General features: G+C 43.4%; 1 protein-coding gene across 3 annotated transcripts in view; it reads left to right on the forward strand.

The window, feature by feature from the left end:
- The first annotated feature begins 420 nt into the window (after positions 1 to 420).
- Positions 421 to 16,050, forward strand: part of LOC129811032 (choline transporter-like protein 5-B) — a 61,350-nt gene continuing 45,720 nt past the window's right edge. For all 3 annotated transcript variants that reach the window (XM_055862134.1, XM_055862135.1, XM_055862136.1), the window contains exon 1: positions 421 to 606. In XM_055862134.1, the coding sequence (XP_055718109.1) occupies positions 570 to 606 (37 nt within the window). In that variant the 5' untranslated portion in view covers positions 421 to 569. The remainder of the gene's footprint in view (positions 607 to 16,050) is intronic.

Below are 16,050 nucleotides of genomic sequence, written 5' to 3' on the forward strand. Positions count from 1 at the left end.
CATGTTCTGTTATAATCTCCACCCGGCACAGCCAGAAGAGGACTGGCCACCCCTCATAGTCTGGTTCCTCTCTAGGTTTCTTCCTAGGTCCCGGCCTTTCTAGGGAGTGTTTCCTAGCCACCGTGTTTCTACACCTGCATTGCTTGCTGTTTGGGGTTTTAGGCTGGGTTTCTGTACAGCACTTTGAGATATCAGCTGATGAAGAAGGGCTTTATAAATAAATTTGATTGATACATTTGCTTTCCAATTTTACTAATACATTCACAATATAGATTATGGTGACTGTGTCAAGTGTGAATCAGGGTTATATCGAGATTCATGTATAACATTTTTATTTGCCATCAGTGTGCCTACCTTGGTGCCAGTCTCTGTATGCGTCTCCTTTAAGAGTGTTTTATCACACGGTTGATGACGCTCTCTCGTGCTGTAAACACGGCTCGCTCAGCTGCGTGGCGGAGACAGCTCATACCAAGGGCTCGAGGTAGGCTACTGTATTTACGTAGACTGGGCCATTAAAACACTATTCACATCCTCATATGATATCTGCAGAATCTCCTGTCTGAGGTGCAATGGCTAGGAAGACGGACATTCCTCCTTCATACTATGGTGAGTCGCCACATTCGTCTTTGTTTAATGTCGGAAACCGTTCTTTCTTCAAGACATGACAAAGGATAGCCGACAACAGTACGCTTCGAACGCTATTCTGACTTGTGTTATTGGCTCGCTTCTGGCGCTAGCACAGATTTTCTAATGTAACATTGAAGCAAGATACAATACAATATTATGCAAATGTAACGCTCATATAAAGCGATACTTTGTTACAAAACTGGATGCCGAATTAACCATGAGTGAAGGCTACAAAAAAATAAATATTTTAATTTCGAAAGTAGGCCTACTGGATATAATAATGCCATGATATTGTTTAATTCACTCCAGTCATGAAATATGACACAAGTGAAACTTTCTATTATAGTTTGCTATGGAACTCTGCTTTTGTTGATCACAGAACACAGTGCACCCTCTTGGGGATTAACACTTGGCGTGCAGTGTACACAAACATATTGGTACAAAGGTTATTGTTACAGTTTTAAACACATACTCTAGTTAAATTCAAATGATTATTGAAACTTTCCATTTTCCTGTTCAACGATTGACAATATATGACTTAAATGTATTGCTTTCATTAAGAAAACAAGTGAATTGCTTCTGAAAGCCAAGATAAACAATGCTCATAAACAATGTCCATTGTTATTTGGCAAATAGGCAAACAGTGTAAATACAATATATGTTTCCCTTTGTCCCTAAGTGACAGTTTTCTGAATGGTTGGCATATGGATATTCAATCTCTGGGCAGATTTACTGTCCATTAGCTGGTCCCCTTTGTTAGGTTGTTTATGAAAACGATATAATCCTGGGCTCGTGCCAGATGCCATAGAAGCCACATAACTACAGTATTTCAAGTGTGAAATGACAGCTTTTATGAGCAGTAATACGGTAATAACACAGTTTACCGCAGATTATTAGACAAAGGAGCACTGCTACAGTATTGCAGGCAGAGATATGTAAGCTCTAGCTGTGGCTTATGTAATTACAGAGTAATAGTCAATACACTGAAGGCTATTTTACTCATGTCTGTTGTTATTACAGAAAGTACATGTCACAACATCTTATAAGTAGTGATTTTACAGTCATTATTAGAGGATGGCTTGACCCTCATTATAATCAATCATTACTGTGCATGGTCAGTCATTATCATTGGGTCATCCATAAAATAGGTGAATGAGTCACAAGACCAGTGTGTGAGCCAGCCCAGTCCAAGCAGCTTATCTGAACACATACAGTATCTTATCGACAATGTAGTCTTTGAGACAACAGGCAAAGGTAGTCTACACTTCCCTCGTATTTATTTGGACAGTGAAGCAATTTTTTTTATTTGGCTCTATACTCCAGCCTTTTGGATTTGAGATCAAATGTTTTCATGCATAGCTATCTGTTTTCCCATTTAGAAATGAATGCACTTCATGTACTCTACATGACCAAAGTATGTGGACACCTGCTCGTCAAAAATCTCATTCCAAAATCATGGGCATTAATATGGAGTTGGTGCCCACTTTGCTGTTATAACAGCCTCCACTCTTATGGGAAGGATTTTAAATAGATGTTATAGACATTTCTGCAGGGATATGCTTCCATTCAGCCACAAGAGCATTAGTGAGGTCGGGCACTGATGTTGGGCGATTAGGCCTGGCTCACAGTCGGTGTCCTAATTCATCCCAAAGGTGTTCGATGAGGTTGAGTTCAAGGATCTGTGCAAGCCAGTCACGTTCTTCCACACCGATCTCGACTAACCATTTCTGTATGGACCTCGCTTTGTGCACGGGGGTTTTGTCATGCTGAAACAGGAAAGGTCCTTCCCCAAACTGTTGCCACCGGTACCCTCTGTATATAGCCTTGCTATTGTTATTTTACTGCTGGTCTTTAATTATTTGTTACTTTAATTTCTTATTCTTATTTTTTTAATACATTTTTGAAACTGCATTGTTGTTAGGGCTTGTAAGTAAGCATTTCACCTGTTGTATTCGGCGCATGTGACAAATAACATTTGATTTGAAGTTGGAAGCACAGAATCGTTTAGAATGTCATTGTATGCTGTAGCATTAAGATTTCCCTTCACTGGAACTAACGGGCCTAGGCCGAACCATGAAAAACATCCCCAGACCATTATTCCTCCTCCACCAAACGTTACAGTTAGCACTATGCATTCGGGCAGGTAGCGTTCTCCTGGCATCCGCCAAACCCAGGTTTGTACGCCGGACTGCCATATGGTGAAGCCTGATTCATTACTCCAGAGAACGTGTTTCCACTGCTCCAGAGTCCAATGGCGGCGAGCTTTACACAACACCAGCCAACGCTTGGCATTGCGCATGGTGATCTTAGGCTTGTGCGCGGCTGCACGGCCATGGAGAGCCATTTCATGAAGCTCCAGACGAACAGTTCTTGTGCTGACGTTGCTTCCAGAGGCAGTTTGGAAATTGGTAGTGAGTGTTGCAACCGAGGACAGATGGAGGTTCCGTTCTGTGAGCTTGTGTGGCCTACCACTTCGCGGCTGAGCTGTTGTTGCTCCTAGACGTTTCCACTTCACAAAAACAGCACTTCCAGTTGACCAGGGCAGCTCTAGTAGTGCAGAAATTTTATGAACTGACTTGTTGGAAAGGTGGCATCTTATGATGGTGCCATGTTGAAAGTCACTGAGCTCTTCAGTAAGGCCATTCTACTGCCGATGTTTGTCTATGGACATTGCTTGGCTGTGTGCTCAATTTTTGTAAATAACAGCTGGTGCACAATATCTAAGGAAGTCTCAAGGTTTTGCTCGCCTGAGGTAGAGTATCTCATGATAAGCTGTAGACTACACTATCTACCTAGAGTGTTTTCATCTGTATTTTTCGTAGCTGTCTACATACCACCACAGACTGATGCTGGCACTAAGACCACACTGAATGAGCAGTATTCCGCCATAAGCAAACAAGAAAACGCTCTCCCAGAGGCGGCGCTCCTAGTAGCCCGGGGATTTTAATGCAGGCAAACTTAAATCAGTTTTACCAAATTTCTATCAGCATGTTAAACATGAAACCAGAGGGGGAAAAAACTCTTGGCCACCTTTACTCACAGAGACGCATACAAATCTTTCCCTCACCCTCCATTTGGCAAATCTGACCATAATTCTATCTTCCTGGTTCCTGCTTACAAGCAAAAATTCAAGCAGGAAGCACCAGCGACTCGATCAATAAAAAAGTGGTCAGATAAAGCAGATGCTAAGCAACAGGACTGTTTTGCTAGCACAGGCTGGAATATGTTCTGGGATTCCTCTGATGGCATTGAGGAGTACACCACATCAGTCATTGGCTTCATCAATAAGTGCATCGATGACATAGTCTCCACAGTGACTGTACGTACATACCCCAACCGGAAGCCATGGATTACAGGCAACATCCACACTGACCTAAAGGCTAGACCTGCCACTTTCAAGGAGCAGGACTCTAACCCGGAAGCTTATAAGAAATCCCGCTATGCCCTCTGACAAACCATCAAACAGGCAAAGCGTCAATACAGGACAAAGATCGAATCGTACTACATCGGCTCTGACTCTCATCGGATGTGGCAGGGCTTGCAAGCCATTACAGACTACAAAGGGAAGCGCAGCCGAGAGCTGCCCAGTGACACGAGGCAAATAACACTGAAACATGCATGAGCGGACCAGCTGTTCCGGAAGACTTTGTGATCACGGTCTACGCAGCCGATGTGAGTAAGACTTTTAAACAGGTCAACATTCACAAGGCCGCAGGGCCAGACGGATTACCAGGACGTGTACTTCGCTGCATGCGCTGACCAACTGGCAAGGTTGAGAGCTTCAAGTTCCTTAGTGGCCACCCAGACTATAACGCATTGCCCCCCCCCCCTCTTTTACACTGCTGCTCTCTGTTGTTATCATCTATGCATAGTCACTTTAATGAATAACTCTACCTACATGTGCATATTACCTCAACTAACCGGTGCTCCCACACATTGACTCTGTACCGGTACCCCCCTGTATATTGTCTCGCTATTGTTATTTTACTGCTGCTCTTTAATTACTTGTTACTTTTATTTCTTATTTGCATTTTTGCAATTTTTTTAAATTGCATTGTTGATTAGAGGCTCGCAGGTAAGCATTTCACTGTAAGGTCTACACCTGTTGTATCCGGCGCATGTGACTAATACAATTTGATTTGATTGAGTCTTTGAATGAAAAGATTGAGTGTTTGTTGCAGCTCGTTCCAGTCGCTCGCGACCCAGGGATGTGTCGGTGTGTCCAAACTTTTGACTGGTACTGCACATATTCTATTCTTTATTAACAAAAAAAGTAACTCCAATATGTCACAATACCTTATTTACCATTCATTTCTATTGGGCACAACATCATCCGGAACACAACCAAAACAACTGCAAATGCATCCAACGAGTTTTAGTCAGAGGCTTGATGTAGTCATTGCATGCTATGAGTATGGACCCAAATACTAAACTTTTGACTAAATTGAAAACACTGTAAGTGAATGTGTGTATATACAGTGGCAAGAAAAAGTATGTGAACCCATTGGAAATACCTGGATTTCTGGATAAATTGGTCTTAAAATGTGATCTGATCTTCATCTAATTCACTTCAAAAGACAAATACAGTCTGATTAAACTAATAACACACTAACAATTATAAGTTTATGTCTTTATTGAACACACCGTGTAGACATTCACAGTGCAGGGTGGGAAAAGTATGTGAACCCTTGGATATAATAACGGGTTGACCCTCCTTTGGCCACTCCAGAAGGCATATTTTCTTTTGTTGAAGCGTATTTTCTTCTGTTGTTGATTTACTTCTGTGTTTTGGGTCGTTGTCCTGTTGCATCACCCAACTTCTGTTGAGCTTCAATTGGCGGACAGATAGCCTCCTGCAAAATGTCTTGATAAACTTGGGAATACATTTTTGTGTCGATGATAGCAAGCTGTCCAGGCGCTGAGGCAGCAAAGCATCTCCAAACCATGACGCTCTCTCCACCATACTTTACAGTTGGGATGAGGTTTTAATGTTGGTGTGCTATGCCATTTTTTGGTCCACACATATTGTTGTGTGTTCCTTCCAAACAACTAAACTGTAGTTTCATCTGTCCACAGAACATTTTGCCAGTAGCGCTGTGGAACATCCAGGTGCACTTTTGCAAACTTCAGACGTGCAGCAATGTTTTTTTTGGACAGCAGTGGCTTCTTCCGTGGTGTCCTCCCATGAACACCATTCTTGTTTAGTGTTTTACGTATCGTAGACTCGTCAACAGAGATGTTAGCCTGTTCCAGAGATTTCTGTTAGTCTTTAGCTGACACTCTAGGATTCTTCTTAACCTCATTGAGCATTCTGCGCTGTGCTCTTGCAGTCATCTTTGCAAGACGGCCACTCCTGCGAGTAGCAACAGTTCTGAACTTTCTCCATTTATAGACAATTTGTCTTACCGTGTACTGATGAACATCAAGGCTTTTAGAGATACTTTTGCAACCCTTTCCAGCTTTATGTAAGTCAACAATTTTTAATCTTAGGTCTTCTGAGATCTCTTTTGTTCGGGGCATGGTTCACATCAGGCAATGCTTCTGGTGAATAGCAAACTCAAATTTTGTTTATAGGGAAAGGCAGCTCTAACCAACATCTACAATCTCGTCTCATTGATTGGACTCCAGGTTAGCTGACTCCTGACTCCAATTAGCTTTTGGAGAAGTCATTAGCCAAGGGGTTCGCATACTTTTTCCAACCTACCCTGTGAATGTTTAAATGATGTATTCAATATAGACAAGAACAATACAATAATTTGTGTGTTATTAGCTTAAGCAGACTGTGTTTGTCTGTTGTTGTGAATTAGATGAAGATCAAATCAAATTTGATGACCAATTTATGCAGAAATCCAAGTAATTCCAAAGGCTTCAAATACTTTTTCTTGCGACTGGATAGTGTATCTAGTCCCCCCATTTGAATGTGTCATATAGTGTATTCAATTGAATCAACATTTTAATATTTGGGCCCATATTCAGAGCATGCAATGACTACCACAAGCTTGTGACTATAAACATGATGGATGCATTTGCAGTTGTTTTGGTTGTGTTTCGGGATTATGTTGTGCCCAATAGAAATGAATGGTAAATAATGTATTGTGTCATATTGGAGCCACTCTTTTATTGTTAATAAGAATAGAATATGTTTCTGAACTCTTCTAGTTAGCCTTGGCTGGCCCAACTACCTCTAACGTGATTTAGACTGGACGCAGAAACATTAACAATGGTATCCACGAGTTCATCTGACTCTGGTGTAGGAGACAAAGGGCTTCATTGCCAACATCCTGAAGTATCCCTTTAATGTGGATGCCACCATCTTTACAGATAACCATGAATTAATTGAGAATAATGATGAGTGAGAAAGTTATAGATGCAGAAAGGTCATGCCCCATAACATGCTAACCTATCACCATTACCACCAACTGGAGAGGTTAGGATTTTCTTGGTTGTATGATATTTATGCATCTGCTACTTTCTCACTCATCATTATTCACGATTCTTTCAGGATTTTTCTTAATCATGGCAGCATTCACGTTAATGTAGAAGTCTTCAGAAACATATTCTATTCTTATTTACAATAAAAGTGACTCCAAAATGACACAATACATTATTTGCCATTAATTTCTATTGGGCATAGCATCATCTGAAGCACAACCAAAACAAACTGCAAATCCATCCAACAAGTTGGTCGAGTCACAAGCTTGATGTTGTCATTACGTGCTAGGAATATGGGACCAAATACTAGACGTTTGACTAAGTGTAATACACGATAAGTGAAATTGTCCATATACTTGTGACACCTTCAAATGGAAGGACTACATACTTAAATTGCTTTCATTTCTAAATGGTAAAAAAGATACTGTATGTATGAAAATATCCTCAAATAAAAGGTGACATTTTGTACTGCCACCTCATGAAACAAAATGCTGGAGTATAGAGCCAAAGTATAGAGCCAAATTCTAAATAAATACGTAGGGGAGTGTATATAGTAGACCTAATTGTCGTTGTTTGTGAGTGACATGGTCGGTGTACTCAGTATGACTTCATGGGAAAGCTGCCGTGTCTGTCATCTCTCTAACCCTGTGTGTCACTCGGTTCCCATGACTGCAGGCCCCTGCCAATCATGTTTCTAGCATGTCAGCTGGAGTTTGACCTCTTACCCCAAACACAGGATTCCGCCCACACTTTAATTAACGGGATAGTTCGGGATTTTGGCAATGAAGCCCTTTATCCGCTTCCCCAGAGTCAGATGAACTTATGGTACCATTTTTATGTCTCCGCGTCCACTGCTAACTAGTGTTAACGCTATGTTAGCGCAAAGACTGGATGTCTTCGGGAAAAGCTAGCATGTCTTTGCGCTAAGCTAGTTAACGCTGTCTCGCAAAACTACCTCCAAATTCCTTCATACTGGACGCAGAAACATAAAAATGGTACCACAAGTTCATCTGACTCTGGGTAAGTACATAAAGGGGCTTCACACAAAATCCTGAACTATCCCTTTAACACAGTGGTGAAGCAGAGCTAGAGAGAAAGCTTTACTACAACAATCTGAACATAAAGTTTCAACATTTGATTGTACTTTTGTATGCTTATGGTGTAAACTACCTGATCACTCGAGTGCCAATGCAACATGTTGCTGTAATTTATCAAAAGGATTGGAATAAGCTCCTCCATCTGAGAAGGGAATTGAGGCTCTGCGTCTTTAAATGCAGCCTGTGCAGTTGGAGACTTAGTCAGTGGAGCATGGGATGGAGTTGTGCTGACTCCCCATGTTTAGGTCAGCTGCTCTGTCCAAATGGCCTCTCTCTGGTGCTGTTGCTCAGTCAGCCAGCCTGTCCAAATGGTCTTTCACAGGCAGAGAGGGATACTAGGGGTAAAAACTCTCATCCTCCCCAACCTGCCTCTAGCAAAATGGAAATGGATGAGATGGGGACACCCACACACACACCCACACACACACACTAGGCAAGCAAGCAACAATACACATTGATTCGATACACACTTGCAGACATGCTCAGTTTGTGCACATTCTATCACCCACCAACTTTCACACTTCCAGTGCTTTTTCACAGACAATCAGAAACCGTTATTAAGTGACTATTTAGATAGAGTAGCGTTCACCGTCAAAAAATGATGAGCTGGGCACCTTGATAATTAACACATTTCTCGCATGATCAGCTTGCCTGAGTGTGGCATTTTTACACCCATGATTGGCTTTTAAGTGCCTCGGCTCTCTGCTACCACTCACTCAATATGAAGACTGATGGTATCACAGTGTGGTACTCCTACACACCTTCGTTTACTCTTTATGGTGCTCGTACTCATTATTTTGACCAAGGTTATGTTCTTCCCCAGTGAAATGCCTCAGCACTTTTCTCAGACTATCACAGTGGAGCTTATCACGGTTGCCTGACGTTTTGGAGATTATGACAGACTTGAGTCGGTTAAAAACTTCCACAAACTCACGTTGTATCAAGTCAGGCGAACATGAACTGCCTTTTCTTGACCCTGCGCAAATTGAACAGAGTTGGCTCTAAATGGACAACGATGTCTCTTTGTTTCAGGCAACGCTATGCACACAGGCGTTGCTTCAATATCCAATTTGCAGCACGGATACAGTCCCTCTCTGTGTTGGACTGCTGGGCTAACTTACAATGACAGTGATTTATTAAGCACAACCCAAAGACCAAGTGAATGAGACGGCTGCAATCACAGCATGCAAACAGCTTCAGGTCTTTGTTTGAGTCTGTGATACTGTGAGGTCGGTGGTGATGATGACTGGGGTGGAGCATGCACTGTGTCGAATGATTCAGGTCTATCAACAGATTCCGCACACAGCTGGATCATTATCCTGAGATGAAAGTCAGCGATTGCTGCTCCCGTGCTATTTATTCTGTGTGTGGGGCTGCAGAGGTGAGGGCCTTATGTAAAACACTTCAGGGATATGCTATTATACCGGGTTCTCAGCCAACTCCACACTGATGTGAATTAGAAAATGACTGAGAGAGAGGAGAGCGAGAAAGGAAAAAGCGCTAGAGGCATAGGCTTATGAGAATCCCTTAGCCTGAGGATAAGCACCAAGAGGTTCTTATTAACATTAACCACATTAAGAGGCTGGCCCTCCCTCAAGGCCCCAAAATCAATTCTTACTGTCACTTAATCAATTAAGTTTAACTAAGTGATTGTTTTGGGTACTGGCTGTAACGCCACATGCAACTTTAGTCAAATTGGCAACAGACTGATATTAGATATTGTTGTGCACGTCATTGAAGTGTCACATTTGATTAGATGGTCAGGAGTCTTATGGCTTGGGGGTAGAAGATGTTTAGAAGCCTCTTGGACCTAGACTTGGCGCTCTGGTACCGCTTGCCGTGTGTATTGCTGTGAATTGTTACATACTACTGCACTGTTGGAGCTAGGAACACAAGTATTTCGCTACACCCGCAAAAACATCTGCTAAATACGTGTATGTGACCAAACACATATGATTTGATCACTGTATTAGGGAGAGGGTTTAGTCTGAAATGCAATATGTAGTGTTAATAGCAATAAAGGAAGAACATTGCATGCGTGTGTGTGTACTTGATCTAGCGTTTAAGCTGTGGTGCCTCTCCCCAAACCTACATATTACACAAGCCACCGAAGGTGAACCGGGATAAATAAACAGACGTCGTTCCCGCGTCTCACCCCTAAAATCCATATAAACCCAAACCAAAGCCAGTTGAGCCTGTCACTGGTCCAGCATGAGACTCATTTCACAGGAAAACAGGGCTGCTACTGACATGCCTGGGGACCTAGCTTTTCCCCCCTCCCATCACACCCTGCTACATCAAACAAGTAGCCAAGGTCACAGTCCCCCAAACACACTGCCTGCTTGCCTCTTTCTCTCTACTCTGGCTCTGTCTGCTGCAGGCTAGCTGTCAGAGGCCGACACTGAAATGCTAACCCTAACCCCCTGGGGGAGCCCGCCCTGTGCCCTGCTGCCTCTCTCCCACTACAGAGTGGATGTCAGTGTGGTGTCTTACTGTTTTGGAACAGCGGGCTGTTTAAATATTGCTCATATGTTGATGTACTCACTCATATCTGGAGTCCACTCCAGATATGCCAGCCACAGTGCATCTGTGGTTCTGGTGGCTCAGTTGGTTGGAGCATGGTGGTTGTTAAGCCAGAGTTGTGGATTTGATTCCTGCATAGGCAGAGGGATCTATTGGGGGAATTGAGTTAAGCTGAGTGAGGACTCAGGAGTCTGTGATATAAGTGCAGACATTTGGGAGGTCTAGTTTGTTAAAGGAGAAGATAGACTTTTCCAGGTGTATGTGACATTAGTGAGAGAGAGGGAACAGTGCTGCGAGAGAGAGGGCGGTTGTGTATGCATGTCCTAATAAACTGAAATATAATACAGCCCTCTAGAGTGTTTAGACTGCTTTGATTTCTTCTGTGAGGGATTCCAAATCCTTTATTTAGGTTGGGCCATAGCAGGGAGAGTGGGTAGTGTGATCAGCATGCTGCACCCAATGTGAGGCTCAGCGTGCTTTTATGTTAAGGCCATTCTCACTGTGTGTGTGTGTGTGTGTGCGTGCTCGCACGTTCGGTGGGGTTTACTAATATCTAATATACTAATAGCACTTTGAAGCCGAAGGTCTGCCCTAAAGATCCGCTCCGATCAAGCTTGTGATAAGTTGGGTTTGGTGGAGTGTTATGACAGGAGACAGACAGACCGGGTCGATACAGTATACAGGCCAGAGAGAAGAAGATGAGCCTCAAAGAACTGCTACAGTTTTCAAATCAAATCAAGTGGAATTGTATTTGTCACGTGCACCGAATACAACAGGTACAGGTAGACCTTACAGTGAAATGCTTACTGACAAGCCCTTAACCAACAATGCAGTTTTAAGAAAAATAAGAGTTAAGAAAATATTTACTAAATAACCTAAAGTTTAAAGAAGTAACACAATAATGAGGCTATATACACAGGGTGTACCGGTACCGGGTGTATTGTAATATGTACATGTAGGTAGGGGTAAAGTGACTATGCATAGATAATAAACCGTGAGTAGCAGCAGCGTAAAAAAGGGGGGGGGGGGTCGATGCAAATAGTCCGGGTAGGCATTTGATTAGCTGTTCACCCATCTTATGGCTTGAGGGAAGAAGATGTTGAGGGGCCTTTTGGACCTAGACTTGATGCTCCGGTACTGTTTGCTGTGCGGTAGCAGAGAGAACAGTGTATTGCTAGAGTGGCTGGATTCTTTGGCAATTTTTAAGATCTTCGTCTGACACTGCCTGGTATAGAGGTCCTAGATGGCAGGAAACTTGGCCCCGGTGACGTAATGGGCCGTACGCACTACCCTCTGTAGCGCTTTGCAGAATTATGGTAAGATATGCCAAATGGAGGGCAACGGAGAGCTTTGTACATGTCTCTGTGTGTGGTGTAAAGGTGGTCTATATATATTTTTTTTTCATTGGTTGCTGGTAGAAATGAGGTAAAACAGATTTAAGTTTTCCTGCATTAAAGTTCCCGGTCACTAGGAGCGCCGCCTCTGAGCATTTCTAGTTTTGCTTATACAGCTTGTTGAGTGCAGTCTTAGTGTCTACATTGGTTTGTGGTGGTAAATAGACAGCTACAAAACAATATACAGTGCCTTCGGAAAGTATTCAATCCCCTTGACTTTTTCCACATTTTGTTACGTTACAGCCTTATTCTAAAATGGATTAAATAAAACAAATTCCTCAGCAATCTACACACAATACCCCATAATGACTAAGCAAAAACAGGTTTAGAACATTTTTGAAATGTATTAAAAATAAAAACAGAAATACCTTATTTACATAAGTATTCAGACCCTTTGCTATGAGACTTGAAATTGAGCTCAGGTGCATCCTGTTTCCCTTGATGATCCTTGAGATGTTTCTACACCTTGATTGGAGTCCACCTGTGGTAAATTCAATTGATTGGACATGATTTGGAAAAGCACACACCTGTTTAAGGTCCCACAGTTGACAGTGCTTGTCAGAGTAAAAAAGAAGGTAACCAAGAACCCGATGGTCACTTTGACAGAGCTCTAGAGTTCTTCTGTGGATATGGGAGACCCTTCCAGAAGGACAACCATCTCTGCAGCACTCCACCAATCAATCAATCAATCAATCAATCAAATTTATTTATAAAGCCCTTCTTACATCAGCTGATGTCACAAAGTTCTGTACAGAAACCCAGCCTAAAACCCCAAACAGCAAGCAATGCAGGTGTAGAGGCACAGTGGCTAGGAAACACTCCCTAGAAAGACCAGAACCTAGGAAGAAACCTAGAGAGGAACCAGGCTATGAGGGGTGACCAGTCCTCCTCTGGCTGTGCCGGGTGGAGATTATAACAGAACATGGCCAAGATGTTCATAGATGACCAGCAGGGTCAAATAATAATAATCAGTGTTTGTCAAGGGTGCAACAGGTCAGCACCTCAGGAGTAATTGTCAGTTGGCTTGTCATAGCCGATAATTCAGAGTATCTCTACCGCTCCTGCTGTCTCTAGAGAGTTGAAAACAGCAGGTCTGGGACAGGTATCACGTCCGGTGAACAGGTCAGGGTTCCATAGCCGTAGGCAGAACAGTTGAAACGAGCAGCAGCACGACCAGGTGGACTGGGGACAGCAAGGAGTCATCAGGCCAGGTTGTCCTGAGGCATGGTCCTAGGGCTCAGGTCCTCAGAGAGAGAAAGAAAGAGAGAATTAGAGAGAGTATACTTAAATTCACACAGGACACCGGATAAGACAGGAGAAATACTCCAGATATAATAGACTGACCCTAGCCCCCGACACAAACTACTGCAGCATAAATACTGGAGGCTGAGACAGGAGGGGTCGGGAGACACTGTGGCCCAGTCCAACGATACCCCCGGACAGGGCCAAACAGGCAGGATATAACCGAGCCCACTTTGCCAAAGCTCAGCCCCCACACCACTGGAGGGATATCTTCAACCACCAACTTACCATCCTGAGACAAGGCAGAGTATAGCCCACAAAGATCTCCCCCACGGCACAACCCAAGGGGGAGGGGGCGCCAACCCGGACAGGTAGATCACTTCAGTGACTTAACCCACTCAAGTGACGCACCCCTTCTAGGGACAGCATGGAAGAGCACCAGTAAGCCAGTGACTCAGCCCCTGTAACAGGGTTAGAGGCAGAGAATCCCAGTGGAGAGAGGGGAACCGGCCAGGCAGAGACAGCAAGGGTGGTTCATTGCTCCAGTGCCTTTCCGTTCAACTTCACACTCCTGGGCCAGACTACACTCAATCATAGGACTTCAATAAAATAAAGACTTAAAGGTTGAGACCGAGTCTGCGTCTCTCACATGGATAGGCAGACCATTCCATAAAAATTGAGCTCTATAGGAGAAAGCCCTGCCTCCAGCTGTATGTTTAGAAATTCTAGGGACAGTAAGGAGGCCTGCGTCTTGTGACCGTAGTGTACGTGTAGGCATGTACGGCAGGACCAAATCGAAAAGATTAGGCCTTTATGTTAGGCCTTTATGGTAGAGTGGCCGGACGGAAGCCACTCCTCAGTAAAAGGCTCATGACAGCACGCTTGGAGTTTGACAAAAGTCACCTAAAGACCCTCAGACCATGAGAAACAAGATTATCTGGTCTGATGAAACCAAGATTGAGCTGGAGGAAACAGCTGGAGGAAACATAGCACCATCCCTACGGTGAAGCATGGTAGGGACAGCATCATGCTGTGGGGATGTTTTTCAGCGGCAGGGAATGGGAGACTAGTCCGGATCGAGGCATAGATGAACGGAGCAAAGTGAAGAGAGATCCTTGATGAAAACCTGCTTCAGAGCACTGAAGACCTCAGACTGGGGTGAAGGTTCACCTTCAAACAGGACAACGACCCTAAGCGCACAGCCAAGACAACAAGGCAGGAGTGGTTTCGGGACAAGTCTCTGAATGTCCTTGAGTGGCCCAGCCAGAGCCCAGACTTGAACCCGATCGAACATCTCTGGAGACCTGAAAATAACTGTGCAGCAACGCTCCCCATCCAACCTGACAGAGCTTGAGAGGATCTGCAGAGAAGAATGGCAGAAACCCCCCAAATACACGTGTGCCAAGCTTGTAGCAACATACCCAAGAAGACTTGAGGCTGTAATCACTGTCAAAGGTGCTTCAACAAAGTACTGAGTAACGGGTCTGAATACTTATTTAAAAGTGTTATTTCAAATTTCTTAAAACCTGTTTTTGCTTTGTCAATATGTGGCATTGTGTGTAGATTGATGAGGAATAAAAAAAAAAAATCTATTTTAGAATAAGGCTGAAACGTCGAGACTCCTATTGATCTGCCTATGGCTTTGCCTCATCAAATATGAATGAAAAGATAAGTTCTCTCAAACCTGCACGCTGTGCTTGCTTTGCTAAGTTGTTGATATTTGCAATGCAGAACGTTGAAGATTTTTTTTCTGCATGACACCATGCTGAAAGAAGGGTGAAAGGGGTTGAGGAACACCCGACCCTCGAAGATGAGAAACACCCGACATTCTGCAGCCAGTCACTCCCTGTCTAATTATGTTCATGAATGGGCAGAATGGAAAAGGCCAACTGAAAGGCGTCTCAGCTCCAACCCAGGCGCTGCACCTGCAGTGGTGGAGCCGTTTGCCTGGCCACCCTATGAAAGAAGCCTGTGTTACATAGTGGAACATGAGGACACTGGTGCCTGTGTCCGCCTGTGTTGTTGTGTCTGTGTACTGGATGTGTTTATGGGGAAAGGCTGAGAAAGTCGGAGGAAGAGGGGAGAGAGATGAGAGTGAGCAGGGGGAAACAGTGCCATACTGTATTTGTGTTGACATTGACAACAGTGTATATGAGGACAACCAAAAATACAAAAGCCCAATATATCTCCATAAAGATGCATTTAATCAAGGAATATACTGCTGTTTTTGTGGCCTTAACACATCCCCGAATAATGATTTTATAACAGACACAAATACATTGTCTGGCATACCTTTCTAGCCTTTTACAAAGCCTCTTCAGCCCTATCACAGTCCTCTACCAAGGACATCCAGTCCTACCAAGGATAATGACACAATTCAGTTCAGTAAAAGGTCTCTTTTACAGTGATTTTGAAAAGATCTTTGCCCAGTAGTTTTTTTTCCAGTAATAAGATACATTTTTGTTTCTGCTCTATCTACATTGCTCTCACATGGAACTAGACCAAGAACTGACTGAATGAATTGATAAATTATGCAGAATCAGACAGACTATTTGCCTGGTGAATCAGTTTGGGCACTAACTGTCTCCATAAGTCATAAGTCTACACTATTACAACCAGCCCCATCAGGAGGGCTCCAGTAGAGGGATAACAGCATCATTTTCTCTTCCACCAAAAAAACTTGAAATACAACATGATGAAAAACACCCTCAAATTATTTTCACTGAAGCGCTGAG

The sequence above is a fragment of the Salvelinus fontinalis genome, chromosome 14 (assembly GCF_029448725.1).
Source record: "Salvelinus fontinalis isolate EN_2023a chromosome 14, ASM2944872v1, whole genome shotgun sequence".
Lineage (NCBI taxonomy): Eukaryota > Metazoa > Chordata > Actinopteri > Salmoniformes > Salmonidae > Salvelinus > Salvelinus fontinalis.